At 42.4% G+C, this 25,751-nt stretch overlaps 1 protein-coding gene across 1 annotated transcript in view; it reads right to left on the reverse strand.

Annotated features, from left to right (window-relative positions):
• Positions 1-25,751, reverse strand: part of KIF16B (kinesin family member 16B) — a 296,460-nt gene that overhangs the window by 243,506 nt on the left and 27,203 nt on the right. Inside the window, exons 2-7 of the mRNA XM_039252113.1 lie at positions 15,402-15,471; positions 12,758-12,871; positions 6,403-6,519; positions 4,265-4,362; positions 3,390-3,499; positions 657-799 (exon numbers count right to left, since the gene is read on the reverse strand). Coding sequence (XP_039108044.1) covers positions 657-799; positions 3,390-3,499; positions 4,265-4,362; positions 6,403-6,519; positions 12,758-12,871; positions 15,402-15,471 — 652 coding nt within the window. The remainder of the gene's footprint in view (positions 1-656; positions 800-3,389; positions 3,500-4,264; positions 4,363-6,402; positions 6,520-12,757; positions 12,872-15,401; positions 15,472-25,751) is intronic.

The raw sequence follows: 25,751 nt of genomic DNA on the forward strand, positions 1-25,751 counted from the left end.
TTTGTATCTGATATTTTCAATGGTTAATATAGGCCAGGACATCCCCAAACACCTAACACACACTTAAGCCCCAAGAGGACCCTGCATGTTTGCATTCATCTGTTCTACTGGCCTACGTCTTAAAATATTTACCTTCAGTAATTCCACACATATTCAAAATGCACTCATTTAATTCAGAATCAGAATGAGTTCTTACACTGGTACCTAAAAATGTTGGTTGCCCTTTAATATAATTCAAATTATCATAATCAACATTGTGGGTTGAGTGCCATGGAGCGATAATGTACCACAATGAGTTACTCACCTTGGCCTCCAGCTGGTCTGACGTGCAATCCATTATCTCCCACAGAGCTGGCAACACTGAAAACTTTTGCTTAATTATGCACAAATCAAGTTTTTTTTTTAATGTCTAGAACAGGGCAGAAGCATGCTAACTATTTCTTGAGGGTACGCATCTGGACATTTCAAATGACTGTGACTGTAACCATGGAAAAACTGCACACAGCACATGTTCGACTCTAATTAACAAGGAGATGACAGGCAGTCACCTTTGCCTGCTGCTGCTCCTGGTTCAGCAATGATCGGTCCTCAGCTGGTGCTAATCACCAAGTAAAGACCTTGCGGATGGAGCCAGCCGACCCCAAAGCTGCCCTCACCTGAGTGAACTTGATGGTGAAGATGGCATGAGACCTGCTACTGACGTCATTCATCCCAGTTGCTGCTGTGGTTCGATTGATATTTCCTGCATCCATGAGTTCTTCCACATCACCATAATTCTGTACTAAATGTTTGGATAAATCTGGAAAAAAAAAGTGGGGACCAAGGAGGCTGAAGAAATCATCCTGATATGTAATAAACAGAATAAGAAATATACCCCTATGAAATAACATACGACTGTATGATTTGTTGACTTGCTTAAAGATCTTGCTTGTTCCTACGGTTGGCAGTTTATAACAGAGACTCGAGGGCTGGGCTGTCGGGGATCAAGTCCTACTCTGCCACTTACCAGTGGACTTACATGGTTATGCGCAAGTCACTTGACCTCACTGAGCCTCAGTCACCTCTGATAATGTGTACCTATCACATAGCGTATTTATGATAAATGTTAGCTATAATCATCGACCTCATGAGCATTAGTCATAGCAAGGGAAATGTAAACACTAGGTTTGTGCAAAACCCAAGAGCATTTTTTTAATCCTTTAAAAAAAGTGTCATTTTCTGGGAACATTCACGTTTCCAAAATCAAAGTCTACGAAAGATATACTATGTAAAGGGTGTCCCACCACCCATCCTAAACCCACCTCCCAATTCCTTGTGTCAGACAACCCAATGTAATTAGCTTCTCCACAGCCTTCTAACATAACCCACAGGTATACAGGCAATTACATATATACATATTATATATATGTAATTACATTTGCATTCTATTTTCTATGTAAAAATATACCGAAGAATATTCTGCATCAGTTAAGGTGATTCTTCACTCATTTGCATAACTGCAGAGCATTCATCCATACACATGTACCAGTTTTAGCCAGTCTCCTATTGAAACTATTGACCTTGTTTACATTCTGTTCCCAATTATAAGTAACGCTGCTACATATAACCTCGTCTTTTCAAATATGTGCGAATATTTCTGAAGAAAAAAATTCTTAAGAGGCAGAAGTTCTGGATCAAAGCACATTTGAAATTTTGGTGGGTATTGCAAACATCATCCTCAACAGAAGGCAACTTACACCCAGCCGTAGCAATGGATGAGACTGTCTATCTCCCACCACTGTCTTACCAAGTTAACTTACATCTGCCAGGAATAGGTAAGAAATGTTCTCCTGAAGACTTTTTCATTTTGCTTTTCTCTGATTATGAGTGAGGCTGAGCATTCTTCCCTTCATTTAATACTCATCCATATTTCCATTTCTGTGAAGTCTATTCACATCCTTCGTTCATTTGTCTACTTGGTTGTTGAATCTGTTGTTATTGGGTAATGGGATCTCTTTATTATTGGGAAATGAGCCCTCTGTCTGAAACTTGGATTGAAAAGATTTTTCTCACTTTTCAAGTTGTCTTTTTACCTTGCTGATTGTATTTCTGCCAAATTTTTATTTTGTTTTGTTTGCCATTTCAAATTTAACACTTATTTCATGGTCTCCAGATTTTAAGTAAAATTTTTAAAAGACTTCCCTTCTCCAAATTTCTGGAAAAAAAAATTTAACCCATAGTTTCTTGTAGTCATTATGTCACTTTTAATAAAATCTTTGTTCCATTTGCCATTTACCCTGGTGCAAAAGCTGAGCTCTGATGCCAATTTACTCACTTCCCCACCCCCAGACAGCTTAACAACCAATATTCATCCAATGTTTGAACATCAGATTTATTAGAAATTAAATCCCCATAAGTATCTACCTCATATTCTGGATGTTTTCCCCTGTTTGATTATTCTGCCTCCTCATAAGCCAGCTTTATAATATGTTTTAACATCTGATAAGACAATTAAAGGGAAGCATGAAGGCACAGTTAGCCTAAAAGCTATTAACAATAATAGCTATTCTACGCTCCACAAAACAAATACCTAGTTATACACCTTCCTTTGGGCATAAAAGGTGAAATTTCTATTGGAAATTTAATAAAATGCACATGGGGTCCTGTTAGTACACCTGGCATCACCAGGTGGAAAAGACAACCAAAAGAGGAACACCTTTAAGCCCATGGCCAGTTCTCGGCCTTGCCTCCAGTGAGACACAGACACAGACAACAGCCACAGGAAAGCACATTTCTGTCTGTGATTCCTACAGGCCAGCCACAACTCGGTGCCTTTGCAAGAAGTTGAGAGGAGCCTCATTATCCAGACAGCCTTAAACCCAGCCTATTTATAAATAATTAGCAGGGGTCAGCCCTTCACCCATCATTACTTGTGACATTCCTCACAAGTGACTGTGACACAGCTAGTGTGTCACAACACAAATGCTGAGGACCACAGCACAGGAAACTCTATCAATGCTCTTCTGACAAGGTAAGAGGTCTTAGACTCTCCATACAGTCATAAGCCACCATTAAGATCAATAAAAATATACTGCGAAGATGCAATGCCATTTAAAGAGACAGCCTGTAGGGTGGGTTATCTTGCCTGAGAACACTGGAGAACAAATTTCCAGAGAGCTCTCATTCTGAAAGCCAGGGAAAATCTGGCAAGCCCACAAAATCAGTGAATGCTCAATGAAGTATAAATTCTTACTAGTGACAGCTGTAGTGATGGCACATGTCATTTTTGCTATAATAAATGCCAAAGATAAATATTTTGCATGTTGTCATTATCTCACATTTCCCACCTGAAACTACTGTTCTTATAGAAATCCCCAAGAAGAACAGAGCTATAAAAGATTTTCTCTTACCCTCAACATAAGGTCCTTCTTTTGGATGCTCTCGGACTCTTAAATTGAAGGTTTTGGATGACTTCCGCCTAAGCAGATCTCGCACACGTTCATTATAAATTTCTAAGTAGCTAAAAATTTTAAGTAGGATTGAATTCAGTGAAACGATTTCAGACATTAATAACAACAAAACAACAACAGTAACAGCAGCAACATACCTTTATGGGCAATAACTATATATATCTATCAGGTACCATGCTTAGCACTTTAAGTGGATTACTTCATTTAATCCCTACCACAGCCCACAAGTAGCCCAATAGACTACTATTAGCCCCATTTCACTGGTTACGCAATGGAGGTGTACAGTGTTTTAAACACCTTGTCCAAGGCTACACAGGTCGGGCCAGCTGTAAGAACGTCGGATTGCTGTGTCTGCCCTCAAACCCAATGATGAGACTGGTTCCCCACAAAGGTCTAATTTCAAGGAGTAAAAAGACACCCCATCCATCCAGATTTATTTAAAGATTAGGTGTACAGTGATCCTACCAACACAAAGAATAACACAAACCTTATTTAGCTAAAAGAATAAAGTGAGTGAACAGGATATGCACTTAAGTCAAAAGCTCACTCTCCTTGAGATAAACATCCTAGGTGAGAGTTTCTGACCTAGCGGGATAATTTCTGCCAGCCTCCCAAATCCAAATCCAAATTGCACCCAAGAAAGTCACTGAAAACAAACGTGGGTAAGCTTTCCTTCCAGCTATGATAGTACAGGAGGGGAAAGGGCAGTCTCTCCCTTCAGGGATCCATAAGCTTTCTCCTTTATCCATTGCTAGCGCCTGGAGAGAAGCTACAACCAAGCTCGCCCATTCAATTACTCAGGCCACAGGCCCTACCTGACTTCAGTTCGAAAAGATGCTTCATCCCATCTGGTGGTTTCATTTATTTGACTGAAGAGCCCTTCACAAATCCGAGGTATTAAGCCAGAATCTCCCTGCAGTAGGAGAGGAGGAACGACACAGCTGTCACTTGAAATAAAAGCAACTGATGGCTGAATGTGCAATTTGCCTGAGTGGATTCAGACTCGAGGGGCCTGCAGGTCAACCCCAGGCCCACCACTGCAGGCCCCGGACACACCACCTACCCCCTTGGGACTCCTTCTCATCCTCTGAGATGAAAAGATAGCTTTCTAACTTCTACATGCTGGGGCCAGGGTAATGTACAGTTATCAGCTGTTAATCAGTTGAATCCTGGCATGAAAACATAGATCGATTCTTAAACTTTCAAACAAGATGGTCTACAGCTCTAGAATAAATGTGGAAAAATCTATTAGGTCAAATGACCAAAGAAGGTAAAATATATGCTGAGCAGAAAAGAAAAATACTAATGAAACCTTTGTTAAGCACTCAAAGTAGCTGGTAAGTCTTAAAACCTAGGTACAAGCCCATATTAAAACATGTAGTATATTCCTCCTTTGATGCACTAATCCCTACATTGGGCTTCCTAGACAGATTTTAATACATCATATTAATTATGCAATGTGCGCATCTTCAGGAATATTCACATTTCAGCTGGCATTAACAAGCTGACAAACCTCAGAACGATGCTAAAGGTGGCCAAGTATTTCTTGCAAGGAAACAAAACTTCAGAGCTGAAGTGTTTCCTTCCGAAGGCCCTCTCTACCTTCACCCGACATTCCCCTAACCCCACCAAAAACATAAAAGAATGATCATTACAGCTTTAAGAGATTTTTTCCTCTTATACCATTAGGTTGGTACCAATTCTTATTAAGGAAAACTGAGTTTTTCACCATATTTTCTGTTCTTCCTTTAAAAAAAGTAAAAAGGAAGACCCAAACAGCATTCAACCATAAGGTCAAAGAAAAACTGGTGTGATTTAGGAGTGCTTTATAAATGTTTAACTTGGGTAAAATGGCTACTAACAAATCAACATGCAAATTTCATTTTTAGAGAAGGCTTTTTCTTTTTTTGTCTTGTTTTTTGTTGTTGTTGTTGTTGTTTTATAAAGGCACAGTGGGGAAACTAGGGAGAAGTAATGATAAAAGGAAATGTGAAACTCCTGAACCCAACTGTTTACTCTCCTATTTATTCTTCCCAAAATTCACAACACAGCAGTCCTCTACTTCCATAAAGGAAAAGGCTGAATTTAAGAAGCCAGGTCATAGGCACTTAAATACTTTTCATCTGGAAAGACCCACCCTCCTGTAGGAATGCACTACCACTAAGTTCCCTGAACCACCAAACTTTCAGCATTAAAGACACCTCCGTGCCTGCCTGTGTGCAGGAAGCCCTGTGATCCCCTGCTCGGTCCTCCCCAGCTAGAACTGACCACAGGTCTGACAGGAAGTAAAGGGAGTTTTCACTGGGACATAAGTAGGACACACAAACACTGCCTCGATCTGGAGAAAACACAGAACGAGATAAAGCTCCTACAATAATGTCTAGTTTCTACTCTTCCGTATCTTGGGGCAAGTATAACTTTAATGTCTGTTAGTTTACACAGAGTTAACTACTAAACTCTACATCCTCCGTTAACTATATACACTCCATACAAACTGCATAATTCTCTTTTTATGTATATGCTGGAGTTGTGTAGTACCTTTCCAACAGAGTTATATTTTTTTTACATTTTTCTTGGGGAAAATATGTTTTGAATAATTTTGAAAAGAACAGAGTTCAGTAATTTTATTCAAACTGTTGTGTTGGCAGAAAAGAAGAATAAATTACTTGTGGGCCCAGCATACTTTTTTTGATAAGATTATAAAGCCTTTAAATACGGAAAATGAACTGAGACTTGCATCCATTATTCATGCTTATAAACTTAAAACTATTTCTAATTTAAAATCTCTCAAAGGAAATTTAGTCCAACTTATTACTGAGTTTTATCTTATTGCTAAAGAATGATCAGAACATGAAAAGCAAGTTAGTACAGACCAAGTAGATAAAAGAGATAATTCTATCAGTCCAAAGAGAGATAATGAGAAATTTTCTTCCCACAGCGTGAAACAACGTACAGAATTTCCCATCATAGTGTATGACTTTCCCGATCCAGTTTGCCCATATGCAAAGACACAAGCATTATAACCTTCAAATGCAGACTTCACGACATCTGTGCCAAGGGCTTTGAAAACCTGAAAGTAGAAACAAAAAAACCACAAAAGGCACAATTACCATACATTTTAATAAGAGCCCCTTTAATGTTGACAAATATTCTTGAACGCTACTTTTGTCTTGTAAGGATTACACCACATAAATACAATCATCGCACAACTATTAACAGAGTATGTATGTACCTCAGTTTTTAATCGAAAGGAAGCTTTTTAAAGAAGCAAAAAGCAACCCCATCCATTTTCCTACTTAACGAAAAACTCCTGAATGTAAACAAGGCAAAGTGACAATCATGTCTAAGAAGCAAAGATGATTTTAAAGCATGATGATTTACCGTTTCAGAATTAAATAAACTTACAAAGTTATGCATTCTATCAGAGCTTCCAGAAACTAAATATTCAAAACCTGAAAACCACCATGGCCAGGAGTTATTGCCCCAAGCATGCCAAATCAATACTGTCATTTGAAGAGTCTGGCTATTCATCAAAATAAGTCTCATAAGGTTCTCAGAGAGCTGAGTGATGGGTGAGTGTGAATGGGGCTGGGAAGGCCGGGATCCCAGAGTCGGAGTCCAGATGCTTTCTCCTATTTGAATATTTGCCCGGATGGAGCAGGCAGGGGGAGGAGCTGTGTGGGGCTGGGGTTGCACCTACACCAGCGTGAGGATGTCTGCTGCACCGCCCGGCTGCAGTCGGGCACTGTGAGGAATGAAACAGGATGAAGGACAAATACTTCACCCAGACAACTGCTGTCAAGGGGGCCAACTGACATGTGTGGCCATGCTAGGTACACCCAGTTGGGAAGGGGACCAACCAAAGCTTTCCAAATCCCACAAGCTGTCATGTTGCCCCCTTCCCCTGTCAGAGAGGAAGCATGATTTGGTTCTTAGAGCTAGGAAAAAGCGAGGCACTGCTTTGTGGGGTCACCACGGTCCAAGATGGGAGACTCATCAAACCCTCAGGAATGTTTAGTCTGTGTGAGTGATGCTGAGTTAGCTGAACTTGAGACCCATCATCTCCCCTGCAGGGTTCTAAGCCCTTCCAGCCAGAACACCCATCCCTAGAGGGGACTGATAAGCACTAGCCCCCTTGACCTCTGCTCCACATAAACTATCCCTGCTATTAACACAACCTATCATCCAAGGACAAAATAAAAACAGTCAACCGGACTTCAGCTCTCCTCAGGTACCAATCTTGCCGCCAACTTGCTTGGACTTTGTTTTCCTCAGTTTGTTGGTCAAAGAGTTCCAAACTATCATTTCAATTGAGTCACCACATACTGTTAACTTGTATCCATTTCAGCCTTGAGAGTAGATATTTTCTAGTCCTATTCTCAAATTCTGTTGACTTATTCAACTCTCAACTGTAACAGCAGGTCACACGGAGTTCGTATATCGGTCCTCATAAAATGCTACAGGGTGAGCAGCATCCCTTAGATCCATTTTTCAGGGGGAAAAGGGAGATGAGCCAGCCTACACAGTGAGTGGCAGAGCTGGGATTTGCACCTGGGCATTTCTGACCCCCAAGCCTGTGCTTCAGTGTCCTCTTCCCACACCCTCAACATCGAGCCCTCCCTGAAAGGACCTCCTCCCGCAAGCCATGAAGAAGCAGAAGCCAGGAATCCCGGGGAGGCTCAGGGCTCCAGACCACCTGTCTAACATTGGTTTTCACTATTGTATACAAAACATGAGGAGAGACTCTAAATTTTTCTTCCGTTCTCTCTGATTAAACAAAAAATAAAAGTCATACATCATTTTTACCCTATCATAGGGTGCCATTGGATAGGAAGAACAGCCTTCCATAAAGTTCCCAAAGAAATTTTAAAAACGATCTTACATAATACCTTTGTCTGAGGCAACAACAAAGTAATGGAAAATATATTTAAACCAAACCCAAGAGTTTTCAAAATATAATTCTTTCCCAGGATTAAAAATCCCACCCACCAGGGCACATGGGTGGTTAAGTGTCGGACTTCAGCTAGGTCATGATCTCACAGTTCGTGAGTTCAAGCATTGCATCGGGCTCGGTGCTGGCAGCACTGAGCCTGCTTCAGATCCTCTATCTCCCTCTCTCTGCCCCTCCCTGCTCACACTCTCCTGCATTCTGTCTCAGAAGTAAACATTTTAAAAAATGTTTATAGGGGCGCCTCGGTGGCTTAGTCGGTTAAGCGTCCGACTTTCGCTTAGGTCATGATCTCGCGGTTCGTGGGTTCGAGCCCCGCATCGGGCTCTGTGCTGACTGCCAGCTCAGAGCCTGGAGCCTGTTTCAGAGTCTGTATCTCCCTCTCTCTCTGACCCTCCCCTGCTCACTCTGTCTCTCCTCTCCTAGAAATTAAAAAAAAAAAGTTTATTAAAAAAAAAAAAAACCTCCCAGCCTCCATTTTACTTTTACCGATTCTTCCAGAAAGCCAACTCAACTAGAGTTCTCCAACAGACCTGGGGGCCTGGAGCAGGAGGTGGGGGGTCTTGGGGCTGGTGAACATGACTGCAAAACAGGCCTAGAGTACACAGGTCTGGATGCACTGAGACCAAGGCCGGGCTCAGTCTCAGCTTCAAGTAACCCACCCAAAGTTGTCCCAGGACCCAGAGAAGCAGTGGGACGCTGCCCACATCTCTGGGGTTCTCGGCAAGGAAAACAGGCTACCCTAGTACAGCTCCTAGGAAGGATCTGTTTAGCATCAATATTAAACCAAAGTGGGGAGGGAGCGGCTGCTTTATGAGACCGAGCTCTCCTCAACTGGCATCAAAACCCTGCTGAGATCCTCACCTAACCAGGTGACCCAAAATCCACCTAGCTGCATAGGTGAGCACAGACTTTCAAGCTGATTTCCAGAATGATCCAAGGCATCCCAGGGCCTCACTAGAGGGGAACTGCCCACAAGAGGGCGCTGTTAAAACAAAAGACTCACCCATTCAGCTTGTCAACTGGGAGATTTTAGGTTTCAAGTTTCTCCAGGGTTGAATTAAGGAGATCAAAGCCTCCCTTTGGAGTTTTAAAGAACCATTAAAAAAACATCAGACCTGGGGCGCCTGGGTGGCTCAGTCAGTTAAGCGTCGACTTCAGCTCAGGTCATGATCTCAAGGTTCGTGGGTTCGAGCCCCGCATCAGGCTCTGTGCTGACAGCTAGTTCAGGGCCTGGAGCCTGCTTCGGATTCTGTGTCTCCCTCTCTCTCTCTGACCCTCACCTGCTCATGCTGCCTCTATCTCTCTCTCAAAAATAAATACAATATAAAAAAAAAATCAGACCTTATTTAATGGTCTTTAATTTATGTGAATATAGACTTAAATTGTCCAGTGATTATTTTTTCCAAATCTAAAATTAATTTGAAAGGAAGAAATATTATTGGTCATCTTGCTTGGTATTTGTTTACCAGTAAAGGAAACGAGTTGAACTATAGTAATAGGCATGATATATTTCCTCAAGAGGCCCCTATATTCAGATGAGGTAGAGAAAAAGGAGGAGGAGGAGACCAACATCATGATAAGCTTGTATCTTCCCCTGTTTATAGCAGGGCTACCACCCAACAGCTCAAATCCTGGGCCAGATAGGAGAGCATGAAAACTTTAATCATCAGTAGTCAAAATTGAAGCTCTTTTTAACATTAGGGGTGAGGGAAGATTACCCTTCTCCTTAATAGAGTTTTTTAAAAAATAGGTATTTTCCTGTATCTATGCTGATTTTATTAACATGTGATTCCGCTAGAAAGTAGTACTGTATTTACTAATACATCTCCAGGATTTTTTAGGTTTGTAATTTAGTGGAACAATCCCAGGTTCTTTATATAGTCGAAAAACCCAAACACCTGAGAAGAGACACTACCCATCACCCAAAGCATGGAAATTATCCCTATCAAAAGCTTTGCCAAAACTAAAACTATTCTTAAACCCTGAGCATTTATTTTTAACTTCCAAAAGAGCTAAACTTGTTACTGCTTCCCTGATCTTGACTCTTGTAGAACCAGGAAATGTCATCTGTTCCCATAAATTAACCACCATCTGTAAACGACTTCTGTCAGTCAGCAAATGTTAGCGAGCATCTCCAGTGTGCCAGGCCCTGCTGTCACACACCGCTCAGCTCCTCCCCCCATGGACTTGCCCTCTGCACAGCCCTCTGTCCCCAGAAGGCCTCAAGTTCAGGTTAAATAAGGAGGAAACTCCACCCACTTGTTGTGTAAGTTAGAAGTGGAAACCTTCATGGCCCTTCATCCATCGTTTCTTGAGGACATTCTGAAGACTGGGGAATGAACTGGCTTTTCCCGAACAAATTCCCTTACACCAGCTACTTCATTCCCATTCCTGTATTAAAGCCTGAATCTGGATTTCAGTATCTATAACATTCTATTCCTCACCAGACTCCTAGCTACCAATGCTGAGCAATCCAATTACCTCAACAGCAAAGTTATCTGCACTGCTGTTAAGCAGAAAACCACAGGCCCAAAATGGAGTCACTTATGCTAGGCCATGTCACCAAACCGGGGTTCAATACTTAACCTAATTGCAGTTTCAACCCCCCCCCCCCCCGCAGATATGCAGTCTCAACTGGTCAGTCAAGAATTTTCTGATCAGCACCAGTGAGGTAATCTGCCACATGGGCCCTCTCCATCCCCCAGAGGAAGATGAGGTGATTTACCTAATAACACCCTCTACTGTTCCCCCTATGGGAAGATGACCTTGCCTGAAACAATCTTTTATTTTCTTGTGCTACTTGTCCCACCCTGTTTCTGCCTATAAAATCCTTCCATTTTGTACAGCTCTTCAAAGCTCCTCTCTAACTGCTGACTGGGATGCTGGAGGATTCGTGAATCGATGAATAAAGCCAATTCAATCTTCAAATTTCCTTGGTTGAAATCTGTTCTTTAACACTCGTCATTCATTTATTCATCAATAAGGCTGCCCTATTCATCTATCATTTAGAATAAGCCAACCTTATGCCCTGAAGACCCTCCAATGGCATCTCCCCTGCTCTACACATCAGCCCCAGGATCTCAACTTGGCTACTATGAAGTCGATTAGGTCTATGGACTTGAGCACATTCTTAAGCTCAGAGTCTCTTTGAGAAGAAAAACAAAGCTAAAGTTAAATCTGGTCTTCTGAGAATGGAGTGAGACAAGGTACGTGAGTGCCAAGCAGAGTTTCAGACACCAACGCAAACTTAACAACATGAGTTCCTGGCCCCTCTTTCATCCCAGCCAACTAATCTCTCTTTATGGCTCTCATTCTTATTGTTGTCATCCTTTCTATTTTTGCCCTGATGCTGAATCCACACATCCTGGATACAAACACTCCAATCCTGTCCTTTGAACAATTTCTCTAAGTTGTCTATCTTAACTCCAACATTTACATGGCCTCTGTAAGCCAACCTCTTCCACAAACCATTTGCTTAACCAATGTTAAGTTCTCCAATGTTGAGGTGTGCAAATCCGCTAAAAAATGCAGTTCGGTTGGTCTGGAATTGGTACAGATTTTGCATTTTTAACATGTTCTAGGCAATGCAGTGGTTCCAGAGCACAGACACAACAAGTTGCAAGCACCCAGACAGTCATACCACTTTAAGATGCCACTGCATGGATTATAACCCAGGGTAGGCAAGACAGGTTTTACCTTAGTGTTAACACATGCAGCCCTGAAGCAATATATCTAAAGAAGCTGTTAAGAAGCCAGGAAGAAGCCCATATTCTTCCCCTTGTACTGATGCTTCCCCATAACTCTGTTCTGTTTAAACACCCAACTGGTCCCACCCAGGGAAATCCCCTTAGTCTGCTCACATGCAATGTCAACATGCAATGGTCTTCCGGGAGGATCTTTGGGTCTGCTCTTATATGCCCATGTCATATCCACATTTTAGACCATAAAAGCCTATAGCACCAGTTTCTTAGACAAATTACAGCTACATGCTAGATTCTAGAAAAATTCTGAACAACATGTCCATTCCTTCTAGAACCCTTCTTTCAAGAATGCTGAAATAGTCTATAGGAAATGGGACTTGGGTTCAAAATCTAACCTAACTTCTAAAGCCCTGCATCACAGCAGGACTCAGAGCTGAGTGGCCTATTTGCTGGGCTTAGAAACATACAAACAGCACTCCCAAAGTGCTTTATTTGCACATCCTTCAAAACAGTAGTCCTTTCCAAGTTAGCAGAGGCAGATTTTACATAAATTATATCCAGAAAAAATTAGCAAGATGTTTTATAGGGTTTTAGGGCGGGCATTTCTTTCTTCAATATGGAAATAAATCAAAATAAAGATTATGAAAATATCATACCATCTCTTGTGAGACATAATCTGGACTTTTTGTATCAGCGGAATAAAAAGAGAAGTCATAGGTGAAGGTCTTAGTCCGTTCTCTTCCTGAGTCCCCAGTCCCTCCTTCTGGTATCTAGAGAGGATTATGATAATAATGTAAAGAGCACTGTTAGCTAAGTGATATATCCAATTCAAGCAAAAGAAAAATTCATTAAAAATGTATAATGATCACTTGACTAAAAAGCCTTTAATTCCTCCTGACCACCCCCTAAATAAATAGGGAGAGAGACTGGGAGGAAGACAGAGAGGGAAGGAAGGAGGGAGGGAAGAAGGTTGGAAGGAAGGAAGGGAGAAGAGAGAAAGAGAGGAATCCTAAACTCCCAGCAATCCAGGTTATGATATGACCCAAGGCTCCTTTTCTGGACTTACTATGATTATTTTTATATGAACCCAACATTCTGGCCAGACCCTTATTTTTTTTCTGGCTTCAATATTTTTTGTTGTTCCCTCCACCCAAAACCAACAGAGCCAGGGTCTACCGAACTCCAAGGGGTGCCATTCACATAGATCATGATGTGACTAGAACCCCCTAGAGTTGTGCAGTTTTGTGGCCCCACTATAAACTCCAGGTGGGAAGCTTCCTCTTCCAGGAAGCCTCCCTTGAGCACTACAGCCAGAAGTAACTGCTCCCACCTCTGAGAGGCTAGATTCTACCAGGACACATTCTGGGTATACTGCAGATATTTGCATATATCTTGTCTACCTTGCCATATACCTAAATTGAACCAAAACAACATCTAACTCTCAGCATAAGCCACCAAATCTTCACACAGCTCCCTGGACATATGCTGAAAACATGTAATAAGCATCATATTTTCCACCATAATTCAGACTCTGTAAATACACCATTTCTGCAGTTCTTATCATTAAAATGTTAAAAATCTATCTGTTTTTGTTATATCAGACAAGGAAATGTTTCTAAAATTCCAGAACAATCAAGAAAAATAGATTCCATAATGCGCAAAGCAGGGACACAGCCAAAGCCAAGGGTCTCTTTGCTCTATTTCAGTAAATACAATTTTTTAATGATTAAACTGTTACCATAGCATTAGAAGCACACAGACACATGAAACAAAGCAAAGCAAAGGTAACTAACAGGAGGCAATGGTCAAGTGATGACTGGCAGAAATATAAGTAGATATGGGAGGTCAAAGGAGTGCAAGCCAGGTGGGGCCAGACAGCTAGAAGGTACAAGGATTGTGGTCAGAGGAGAAAGAAAGATATTCCACTAGAGAATGCCTTGGACAAAGGGACACCAGAGCCTCAAAGGAAGCCTATCAAATTATCTAGAGCATGGCCCAATTGGAAGAGAGAGGCATTCCCCAACTTCTATCACTGGAGATCAAGTGGCACCACTTTGAGGTTCCAAAGAATCTAGTCCCTTGAGCCACAAATTAACAGAAATCTGACTAGAGACTGATCTGCACTTGGCCATGGAGCATCAGGCCTCAGAACTCCAAACCTGTAAGTTAATGACAAGTGTGGGAGGACAAAGGGGCAGAGTCTACATAGCCCATGATGTATTATTATTAATTTTACACTCTGATCCCCCACCAGATGAAAAGTAGTCACAGTTCTTAACAAACTCATTGACCAAAGGAAAAAACAGGATATTTTAAGTGCAAAGGGAAGAACATGCCATCCGAGAAAATTCTGGGTTTTTTCAATTGTCTTTTTCAAAACTCTTTTTTTTTTAATGCTTATTTATTTTGGGAGAGAAACAGAGCACAAGCAGAGGAGGGGCAGAGAGAGAGGGAGACACAGAATCCGAAGCAGGCTCCAAGCTCTGAGCTGTCAGCACAGAGCCCAATGCAGGACTCAAACCCATGAACCGTGAGATCATGACCTGAGCCAAAGTCAGACACTTACCCCACTGAGTCACCCAGGCAGGGCGTGATTGTCTTTTTCAGAGAAAAAAAATCCATTTTTTAAAATCTTTCATCCCCTGAATTTTGAATAATAATATAATTCCTCTTGTCAAGTTTAAAAACATGATTACTCTCATTAAGGATGGAAAGAGGGGCACCTGGGTGGATCAGTTGGTCATATCTGACTCATGGTTTCAGCTCAGGTCATGATCTCACATTTGGTTTGTGAGTTCGAGCCCCATGGCAGGCTCTGTGCTGACAGCGCGGAGCCTGCTTGGGATTCTCTCTCTCCCTCTCTCTCTCTCTGTACCTTCCCTGACCATTCTCTCTCCTCTCTCTCTCAAAATAAATAAATAAATGTAAGGAAAAAAAGAATGGAAATAAATCTAGGGCCAACAGGTACTTAATGATTCACAGAAGGCAGCTAGTTGCCGGACTAAGGATCTAGAACAGGATACAGGATAACAGTGAGTTGTCTGGGCAAAACCTGTGAGCTCACATGCCAAGGCTACAGCTTTGATGATTCTGAGCTCAAATAAACCCTGGGGGCAGGAAAGGGGACAAAGCATCGCCCTTACCTTTCCTGGCTGAGCCCTGGACAAGCACAAGTTGATGTGGCTAGCTGACTGAGAAGGACAGGTAAGGAAATGGGAGCTCTGTTTTATTTACCCATAAGTCATTCTGACAATAAAACAAACACGGAGGCTGGCAGAGCAAGGCCACGTTGCTACTTGCCTTTAAGTTTGTGATTGTTGTTTTGCTTTTCTCCATTTGAATAATGAATTTGGCTTCCAAGTCCTTCTCCCTGAAACACAAATAATTCAGTACTAGTTAGGAGAGACAGGATTGTTTTTAAAACATTTGTTTTATTTACTTTTTACATATGGGGGTTTGTTTTTAAATGGCATCTGAAGCACAATCTGTGACACTACTCCTCCCAAATCTTTACTAATATAAACCCAAAGACACACAAAACATGCCACCATCAAAAAACTTAAGACTGACAAATAATATGTTCTCAAAACCTGGAAGAATTTCTAACTGCCAGCTAAGAGGAGTGTAAATTAAATGACAGACACTGTGGAGGGCTGCGTTGACTCATGAAAAAAGCAGCCCCACCTACCTGGTTATAAAAGACACCTTCTCCTCTCTACCCAAGAGGAGAACCAAATAGAAAAGGTATGAATGGTCACAAACAGATGCTGCTTCTAGAAGCAGCCAGGGCACAGCCCCCTCCTCCAACCTCCTTTCGATATCCATTCAGAAACTACAGTGCCTGGAAAACAGCAGAAGTGGAAGTCCACAGGACTTCGAAGAACAGTTCTTGAAAATAAAGAACCATGTATCAACATAATGGAGTGGTCTGTCACTGAAAAAGGAATGAGGAAGGTTTCTATCCACCGTTAGGAGATGGGGGCCAGGATGTATTGGTAAGGAGGGGAATGCAAAGTAGAGAAAAGTATACCTAGAACGCCAGAATTATAAGAAGATGAAACTAGATTATTTTTTAATGACCTAAAAGATATCAGCGTTTAAAAACAAAAAGCTTGAAGTACAGGTCATGTATTCCATGTTAAAAAAACAAAATTAAATTAAAATTAAAATAAAAGGGCTCCTGGGTGGCTCAGTCAGTTGAGCATCTGACTCTTGATTTCAGCTCAGGTCATGATTTCATGGTTCATGGGATTGAGCCCTGTGTCAGGCTCTGCGCTGACAGGTGTCCATAGGCAACATCTAACATGGCTCCTGGTGATCCCTGCCTCCAGGTATCTGCGACCCAGTGTGATCCCCTCCCCGGGCGAGTGGGCTAGACCTAGCAACTCACTTCTAATAACTGGAACACTAATGCCCCAACAGTGATGATCTGTCACATCTTAGTTTGGGTTATAAAATGATTCTGACTTTTGACCTGCTGGCGCTCCTGTGTGTGTCTCTCTCTGAGCCCTGGCAATGGGGACATCCAGCTGCCACACTGCGAGACTGGGAGAAACTCCCATGGCAAGGAGCTGTGGCGTGCCAGCAGCCACCTGGGTGAGCCCGCAAGTGTCCCTCCCCCTGCCAGGCGGGAAGGGGACTGCAGACTTGAGACCCTGAGTCAGCCACAGGACCTTGGCAAACTCCACCCAGACTCCTGACTCACAGAAACAGTGAGATAATAAATATATCTGTGGGCTTAGGAGTTTTCAGATCCTAAGTTAGGATCTGAAATAAGAGTCACAGCAAAAGGTCTGAGGAGCCAACCTGGTAAGTGGCCACCGACAAAAGGCCAGCGGCATAAAGAGCATAACTGCAGTCGATGGACGTGTGTGAAATAGGGAGTCCATTATGAAGTCAAAATTAGAAAATAAAAACCACAGGTCCCCTTTGGAGAGTTAAAAGAATCACCTTATTATTTTAAAAACTAGTAAATATAGGGGAAGACTCAAGCACTTACCCTGCATTTCCTATTTTTTTTTATGTTTATTTATTTTTGAAAGAGAGTGCAAGCATGTGAGCACATGCGCACAGGGAGGGACAGAGAGAGAAAGAGAAAATCCGAAGCAGGCTCCCTGCTGTCAGTGCAGAGCCTTATGTGAGGCTCGAACCCAGGAACCATGAGAGTTCATGACCTGAGTGCAGTCTGATGCTCAACTGACTAAACCACCCAGGTGCCCCACCTGCACTTCCCAAACAATCTGCACTCCATGGTGAATAGTTGCTTGGGGAAGTTTCTTTTTAGGGTATTCTACCTAATAAAGAAGAACAATAGAATTAGAATGTCAGCACTTTGCGACTCTGGTGAATTGAAGGCTCTAGAGAATGACCATCACGGGCTTCTGACTTCACCACTTTGGACAACCAGACACCCTGGGCATCCAAAGTGAAAGCCCAGCACCCCTGACGCAGAAATCTTATCCTTCCCCCATGGAAGAGGCCTGACTCTGACCTAGACCTGGTGCACCAGGAACCGCCAGGAAACATGGGGGCAGGGGGAGTGCATCCATCAATGCCAGGGAGGCAAATAGAAAAATCCAGCTTCTGGGAAGGGTGGAAGATAAGGCACCGGCTTATTCAAGACAAGAACAGTAAACTGCAAGGAGTATAAAGATGGAAGGGGGACCTACAGATTTAAAAAAAAGACTTTAAAGATATATCAACCAATTGGAATGCAGTGCAAACAGGAAAGGCATTTTTAGAAATTATGAGATATATAGGGAAATCCTTCATTGACTAAATATTTGACATTAAGAATTATTACTACCATTTTAGGTTTAATAATGGTACCGTGATGCCTTTTCTTTAACGTTTTAGCCTTTAAGAGATACACGCTGAAATATTTATAAGTAAAATAATATGACATCTAGGATTTACTTAAAAATAATCCCGGGGTGGAGGAACAAATCCTGGCAACCTCAAGATGAACAGGCTGAATTATAAAACCCAAACAGTACATTAGAAACACCATTCAAGAACTACAGTGGATTCCTATGGCCTGATTTAACTTTTCCAACCCAGTCTGAAGAAGTGTAGGCCTGAATGAAACCGAATAGTGGCCTGAAAGACAGACAAATAAATGAAATGAATCCCTGCCATGGGTGCAGTGCCTAGATCTCACCCAAAAGTGAGAAATGCCTCAGGGACACCCCCTGCTCATGTGGCCTTAAAACAAATACTTCATAAAACTACCCCTTTCTTACAGCATGTAACTACCAACGGCATGCCCTGCCCAGCAAGAAAACTACCGAATTAGTTTTAGTAATACATGGGCTGCCGTGTCTCTGTCCCTTCCATCCACACGTGGGTCAGCTCTCAGTCACTAACCTAATGTGTCCAGATCTTTCACTTTAAAACCACTCTTATCAACAAATACCTGCTGGGAGCACAAAATCATCCAGGGATGGAAAATTAGAAATGACTACAACGGGTGCTCATACTACTTGACAATTCTTACTTATAAAACATGAGGAAATGCCATTCACACCATGCCCACTGCTCTTGCTGGAAGTCCAGGCAAAGCAATTCCAAGGCTCAGACCCTTATACTCAAGCAACGCAAGTTAAAGGGCCCTCCCACATTTATTATAACCTTTAGGTAACCACAGCAGTACCTTCCTAGTTTTAAATTAATATCCACACTATGAAATATACAAGAGAAGAAACTGACTGAAAGACCATTATGTCTTACTAGCATCTATTAGCCACTTCTGAAATCTGAAGAGGCTAGATGGGTTTCAAAGGGTTCACAACCTTGAAATCCTATGCACTGGGATATGGCCATGGGAGGGGGAAGGTGGCATGTTCACTGTTCCGAGGGTCCACGGCTTTCCTCATTTTCTCAAAGAGCTCTTACCCCAAAAGGTAGGAGCCCCAACTCATATTCTTGTGACTCAAGATGCATCCCATGAGCGAGCTGCATTGGCAGCCCCAGGAGCTTGTTAGAAACGAGGGCTCTCAGCCACCACCCCCCCACACACCCACTGGATGGTGACCTTCACTGTAACAAGAGCCCTAAGTGATTCTGATGAAAGTGAAAGTTTGTAAAGTGCTATGCTGATATTATATTAATGTGACTGGCCTTATACTGATGCTCAGGAGACATAGCCCCCAATGTTATCTACTTTGTACACTGGGAAACTCACAACCTTTGTGCTTTGACCTTTAAGTTTTATTTATAAAATTAAATGGCAGACTATGGCCATATAACCTAGCTGACACTCTCTCTACTCTTTGTTCTTAAGTTGTACTGTGGCTTCTGTCCAAAAACAACAAATGTCTGACTTACTAGTTATCTAAGAAGTCATCTGAATGTCATGACTTTCAGGTTACCTCATTCCAGCACCCTGCCAATCAGCTTCTAGCCCTTTCTATACCCAGACTGTTTCCCAATGTCAAGGTAAGGTTGCTGCCAATAGCTTGGCATTCTTAAAAATAATCAAGGTAAGGGGGACACCTGGGTGGCTCAGTCGGTTGGATGTCCGGCTCTTGGTTTCAGCTCAGGCCATGATCTTGTGGTCTGTGGGTTTGAGTCCTGCACTGGGCTCTGTGCTGGCAGCATGTAGCCAGCTTGGGATTCTGTCTCCCTTCCTCTCTCTACCCCTCCCCCATTTGCACTCTGTCTGTCTGTCTGTCTCTCTCTCTCTCTCTCTCTCTCTCAACATAAAAATAAACTTTAAAAAAATAATCAGGGTAAGGGAATTACTGAGGGGGTAAATCAACTGGAGACAGAATATTTAAAAACCCAGGAAGTAAGATAAGAAAGGAGGAGCCAGTTATGGAAACTGAGGCATAGCTCAAAGAGATCGTAGCAAAGCCATGTCTCAAGATAGTGCTTCTCAGTTCCAAAAAGTCATTCGACAACAGCTGTAATTATCTTTGAAGAACTAGAAAAAAATACTCACCACAGCACCATCACATTGTTTGAGCACAATAAAAAAATACCTTACTGGTTTTCAGAAGCTATTTCATAACTTTTTGCAAGAAAAGGGACCTTCTATGGTCTGGGGAAAAATCCAGAAACCTCCAGAAGATTCCATTCAATGCTATAAAGATGCAGGCCAGGGCTTACCTGACAATATTTATCTTCTGTATTACCCCAGCTAGTGGTGGTGAAACTCAATGGCGGTTTTAGAACCAGCGTGGGTTATAAAGACCCAAAACATCAGACAAGTGTGCAAAATGAGAATACCTTTTTAGATCTGACCATTCAGCAAACCAAACTTCTGAACAGAGATATTCCTCTTATTCTAATACGCTCTTTTAACACAAATGAAGATACAAAAATAAATACTAGAAGAACAAACATTTCATGTGAAAAATCTATACTTCTAATCAAAGCAGATACCCAAGGATTAATAAAGAATCCTTATTGCCTAAAGCAAAAGATGCATCTTACTCAGAAGAAAACACAGAAGCTTGGTACCCAAGGTCATGGTGACATTGATGCCAGTTTCTACAACTCTGGCTTGCTCAATACCCTTCTAGGAGAAGGAAAAGGCTGTATTTCTGTGTCTAACATAGATAACCTGGGTGCCAAAGTAGAACTTTATATTCTTAACCATCTAATGAACCCAACCAATGGAAAACCCTGCGAACTTATTATGGAAATCACAATAAAATCATACCTGATGTAAAGGGTGGGACACTCACTCTGTATGAAGTCTGGTGACTGGTGGAAATCACTCAAATACCAGAAGCACCCATTGATCAATTCAAGTCTCATAAAAATTCAAAATATTTAATGCCAACAACCTGAGATCCATCTATCTCTTGCAGCTGTTAAAAGGCTGCAGGAGAAGAAGACTATTGACATGGAAATCACTGTAAATGCAGACTGGATGAAGCAATGAATGTCGCTCTGTCAGAACTTCAGTAGGAGATGCCAGAAAAAGATTTTAAAACTCTAGGTATTAATGTTCCTACAAGGCAGTTTCACAGCAGATCTCTTCCTTGTGATGTCAAACCTCTTACAGCCTTAACGCAGGATCTTTGACGAGTGGATAGCAGGAATTTACCTACAGTGCCCTTGGTTAAATTAGGCAGTTCTTTCACAAAGGTCCAGGATTCTCTAAGGAGATTTGAAAGTACATGAGATCAGCTTGAACTGGATCACCTCGCAGTTCCAGGGGATAGGACATTTGGCAAGAATGGTTATCATCACCGTTGACCATGGGGACTGAATTGGCGTCCCCCCGGAGCAGTACTAGAGAACAAAATTATATTTAGGAGCCTTCATATCTTGGACGACTGAAATGAAAATCACTGTGTACACTTCATACTAATTATGGGCTAACTCATTTCTTACAATAAAATGTTGTGTAGGATTCTAAAATAGGCAGGTACTTCACTATGTTACTGCGGTGTTAATTTTTAGAGTTTTTTGCACTATGAGTTTAGTCTAAGAAAAGCACAAGTGGAAGCAATACCTTTCCTTCTTTGAAGAAGTTCTTGAAAGTTAGTTCATCTTCAAGTGCAATACTGCTTAATCTTAAAACCAGGGCAGCTCTGTTAGAACATCTTCGAACAGAGGCCTCAGTGACGGTCACTCTGAATTGCTTGCAATTTCAAAAATAAAGTTGTAAAGCAACAAAAATCTTAAAACATAATAATCACAAGCCATCAAGGCCATCTGTTCCAGAAAGGAAATTTCACAAGCAACAATCTCCTAGATTGTTTCCTTCTTAAGCATAAAAACTAAAACAATAAGAATAGGAATATTCATTTTTATCATAAAGATGCTAGCTTGATTTTACGCCATACAGAGCAAATTTCACTCTAGCTACTGAAAATACCAATGGAAATGCCACTATAGTCTCCACAGAGTACTTATTGGAATTACTGAATGTTGAAACTAACTGGTGTATTAATACCTTGTGGATTCTAGGAGGGGTGTCAAACTTGCAAATATTTCCAAGATGGAATAAAGGAAGAAGGCAGGCTCTTGTCCCCTTTTTCCCTCTACAACTTGCTCACCAATCCTGCTCAGGATCCTATCCACTGGACAAGGCTACTGCTATGGCCTTTGCTTCACTGCAGAGACTTTAACTGTCAGAGGTGACTTCAGGGCCCATGTGCCACTCCAACCAACAGCCTTACCTCCTGTTCCCTCATCCCCACACCCAACAGTCCGTTACTAAGTCCTGTGAAACTGACTGCCATCTAACCTAGGCGACGTGCCACATGTCCCCACAGACACTGCCCCAGCTGGGGTCGCCACCTCCTCTCTAGTGTCTTTGCCTCCAGCCTTCTCCCTTCCCACCCACACTCTATCCTGCTGTCTGAGGGACTCCCCCAAATATACATTTCACGATGCAGCTTCCCTGCTTTAACTCCTTCAGTGACTTCTCAAAGGCTACAGGATAAAATCCAACTCTCAGCAGTATACAAGGTCCTTCCTGCTCTGACCCTAACCAGTGTTGCCATTCAACACTGTATCAGCCCACCTCCTAGTCCTGACCCCCTCCCAGCAGCCATCCAGTTTAGACCCCACACGTCTCAAAAAACTTCACTGAGCCTCTGTCCCATCCCCCAGAGTGTCCTCTTACTTGTCTCACCCGCCAGAACCTGAACTCCTTAAAAGCAAGGACCCTACCTGTCTGCGTGTACATCCCCAGGCTTAGCACAGGGCCTGCAACTTTGAGGTGCCCATCAAATGCTTGTTGAATGTGATGGGCTGACTAAAAGTGAAACAACTGCCTCTTACCCCAGCCGAGCCTTCTCCACGTGCATCCTCTACTTAATGTAGCCTCCCTACGCACCTCCCTCTCAGTTCTTAATTCCCACAAGCTACAGTGCCATCCAGTTCCCATCCACATTCCAAAGCAAGGCTTGTCTCGGGTCTAATCTGACTCATAAAGCTGCAGAAACCATTTCCCTTCATATGCCTGCATAGTGGAGGCCACATCCTTGATAATGTCACCTCTCCAATTAGTCTAATGAATCCCAGAGAAGCAAGAACCATTTTTGTTCACAACCCACAAACTGAGTCCACTGAGCACGAGGGCAACACTCACAATCAGTGCTCAGTGCTTTGTCTTGTAATCCTTTAGCTGAGAACCGTAAAACACCAGGCACTAAGAGTTCCCCCAGCTCAGGTCAATTTCCTCTGACATTTAAGAAACATGGGAAATAAATCTTGACATTTTTCTCATACTGAGGAAAATAAATAATCCTAAAATATTATTTGAACATTGATTTGATAATAGAGCAAAATGAACTATGTCTCTCCCAAGCCACTTTGGTGAATTGGGTTTCTCAACCGAAAAGTCAATTATGGCTCCTTCATAGATATGAGTAATTTATTTGAAAGGTCTGGAAACTAGATCATAAGATGCTACAAATGAACCAGCTGGAGTAAGTAGACTGAGATATAGATCAATATTGGAGGGAGGGAAAAGGAGGAAGGAAAAAAGTAAAAGATCCAAACAGAAAAACAGATGAACTGTGTCAGCTCTCAGATTTATGAGTAGGAGGAAGCTTATCAGAAAACACAGCCCTATGTTAATTCAAGTATTTTGAAATGTTTTTAAATTATTCAGAAATTCAAATGGATTCCAGTTGGTCAGCTGATGGTATTTGGCCACTCCACTATGGACAGCCTGATTGAGTGGTACCCAGATCTCCAAACTGAGCATTATCTAAGAAGATTCTAAAGAGCAGCTTACTCACCCCGAGTTCTAAAGTCAATCAGTATCCCCCAAATTCACCTTAAAACTTACATACTTTATATATAATTATAGAATCTCTGTTGTGCACCTGAAGCTAAAATGATACTGTATGTCAACTATACTTCAATTAAAAATTAAAAATGCAAGAGACACCTGGGTGGCTCAGTCAGTTAAGCATCTGACTCTTGATTTCGGCTCAGGTCATGATCTCGGCTCAGGTCATGATCTCAGCTCAGGTCGTGATCTCACAGTTCATGAGATCCAGCTCCGTGTCAGGCTCCAGGCTGACCACGGGGCCTGCTTGCAATTCTCTCTCTCTGCCCCTCCCCTACTCATTCTCTCTTTCTCTCTCTCTGCCCTTCTCCTGCTCATTTCTCTCTTTCTCTCTCTCCCTCAAAATAAACATTAAAAAAATAAAAACTAAAAAACACAATCTTACATACTATGAATATTTAACTGCCTTCACTTTGGTGGCAGTATACTCCAAAGCAAAAATAAAAATAAAAATATATTTTTTAATGTTTATTTTTGAGAGACAGAGTACGAACAGGAGGAGGGGTAGAGAGAGGGAGACACAGAATCTGAAGCAGATTCCAGGCTCAGAGCTGTCAGCCCAGAGCCCAACACAGGGCTCAAACCCCCAAACTGTGAGACCATGAGTGAGCCAAAGTCAGATGCTTAACTGACTAAGCCACCCAGGCACACCTAAAAAACCATCTTTTAAAAGAAAGTGTGACCTCCATGGGTACCACTATGGAAAGAAGTCCAAGGAACACTGCAAAGTAAGAGAAAGAACAAGTAGCAAACTGTGCAGACCATGATCCAGTGTGCAGGTTAAGTAGATAAATAAAGCATAAAGATGTGCAGATGTACAAAACATTTCTGAAAGGATAAAGAGGAAGCTTTACTACTCATAGTAGTATGAGTAGATCTCATGCAATATCTGTATTGAGTTCTATTATATCCTGATCCCATATGCTCAATAAATTGCTTAGTCCCTCCGTACCACCCAATGACATGTCTCTTTGCCCTTATATCAGGGCTCCGGATAAAATACAGGATACTCCATTAAATGTGAATTTCAGATGAACACGTGTTTTTTAGTGTAATTATATCCCAGGTATCATGTGCGATCTACCCACGCTGTATTTCCCCTGCTAACCGGGCCATGTCTTGGCCAGGGTGTGCATCCAGCAGGCTCTCCCAGTTAGATGCATGTGTATTCGCCTCCCCTCCTCAAGCCAACAGACAGACACGGAGCTGATCTTCAAATACGCTCACACCCTCAGTACCCAAGGCAGCAGCAGAGGCTTCATAATACATGTCTCCTCGCCTTTGTCTAAATGTAGAAACAAACTTAGGGAGCACTACTGTCCTGAAACCGGCTTCTCCTTAACCTTTCTGGCTGGTCCTGACCACTCAAAGATCTTGGGACTGCTGGCTACTCTTCATCGCTCTCCGTGAAATCATAAAGCCTGCAACTCAGTTTCTGGGAAAAACCCAGGGGGAGACAGACACTGAACAAAACTCTGGAGTGGGTTTCTCAGGCAATGCCCCTGACTTCACTTCAGCTCCTCAGAGCATACCTCACCGCACAGCGGTCAGCCAGAGGTCAGCGGCACCACAACCTACCACCAAGGGCCAACCTGGAGTGGCAGCCAAGAGAAGTCTGCAGAGCCTCCACTCCATTCCCCGTGGACTGGCTCTACGGACGAGCCAAGGGCAGTGGTGCTGTCACGGTCTTGGATGCCATGAGCATCCCATGCTAAGTGGGCTCCCCCGCTGACCCCGCCATAGCCGGCTGTGAAGGTGAAACTTATATTTTCCCTGGTCTGGAGGGGATGTAATGAACCTAAAAGATTAGGCAATGAGCCCACTGCTACAGGTCGGGATCCCAGAAAGGCAAACACTGTGTGGGGGCTTATTAGCAAGCGAGGTGCCCT

Source organism: Hyaena hyaena, unplaced genomic scaffold (genome assembly GCF_003009895.1).
Source record: "Hyaena hyaena isolate Hyena2069 unplaced genomic scaffold, ASM300989v1 scaffold_411, whole genome shotgun sequence".
NCBI classification, from domain to species: Eukaryota; Metazoa; Chordata; class Mammalia; order Carnivora; family Hyaenidae; genus Hyaena; species Hyaena hyaena.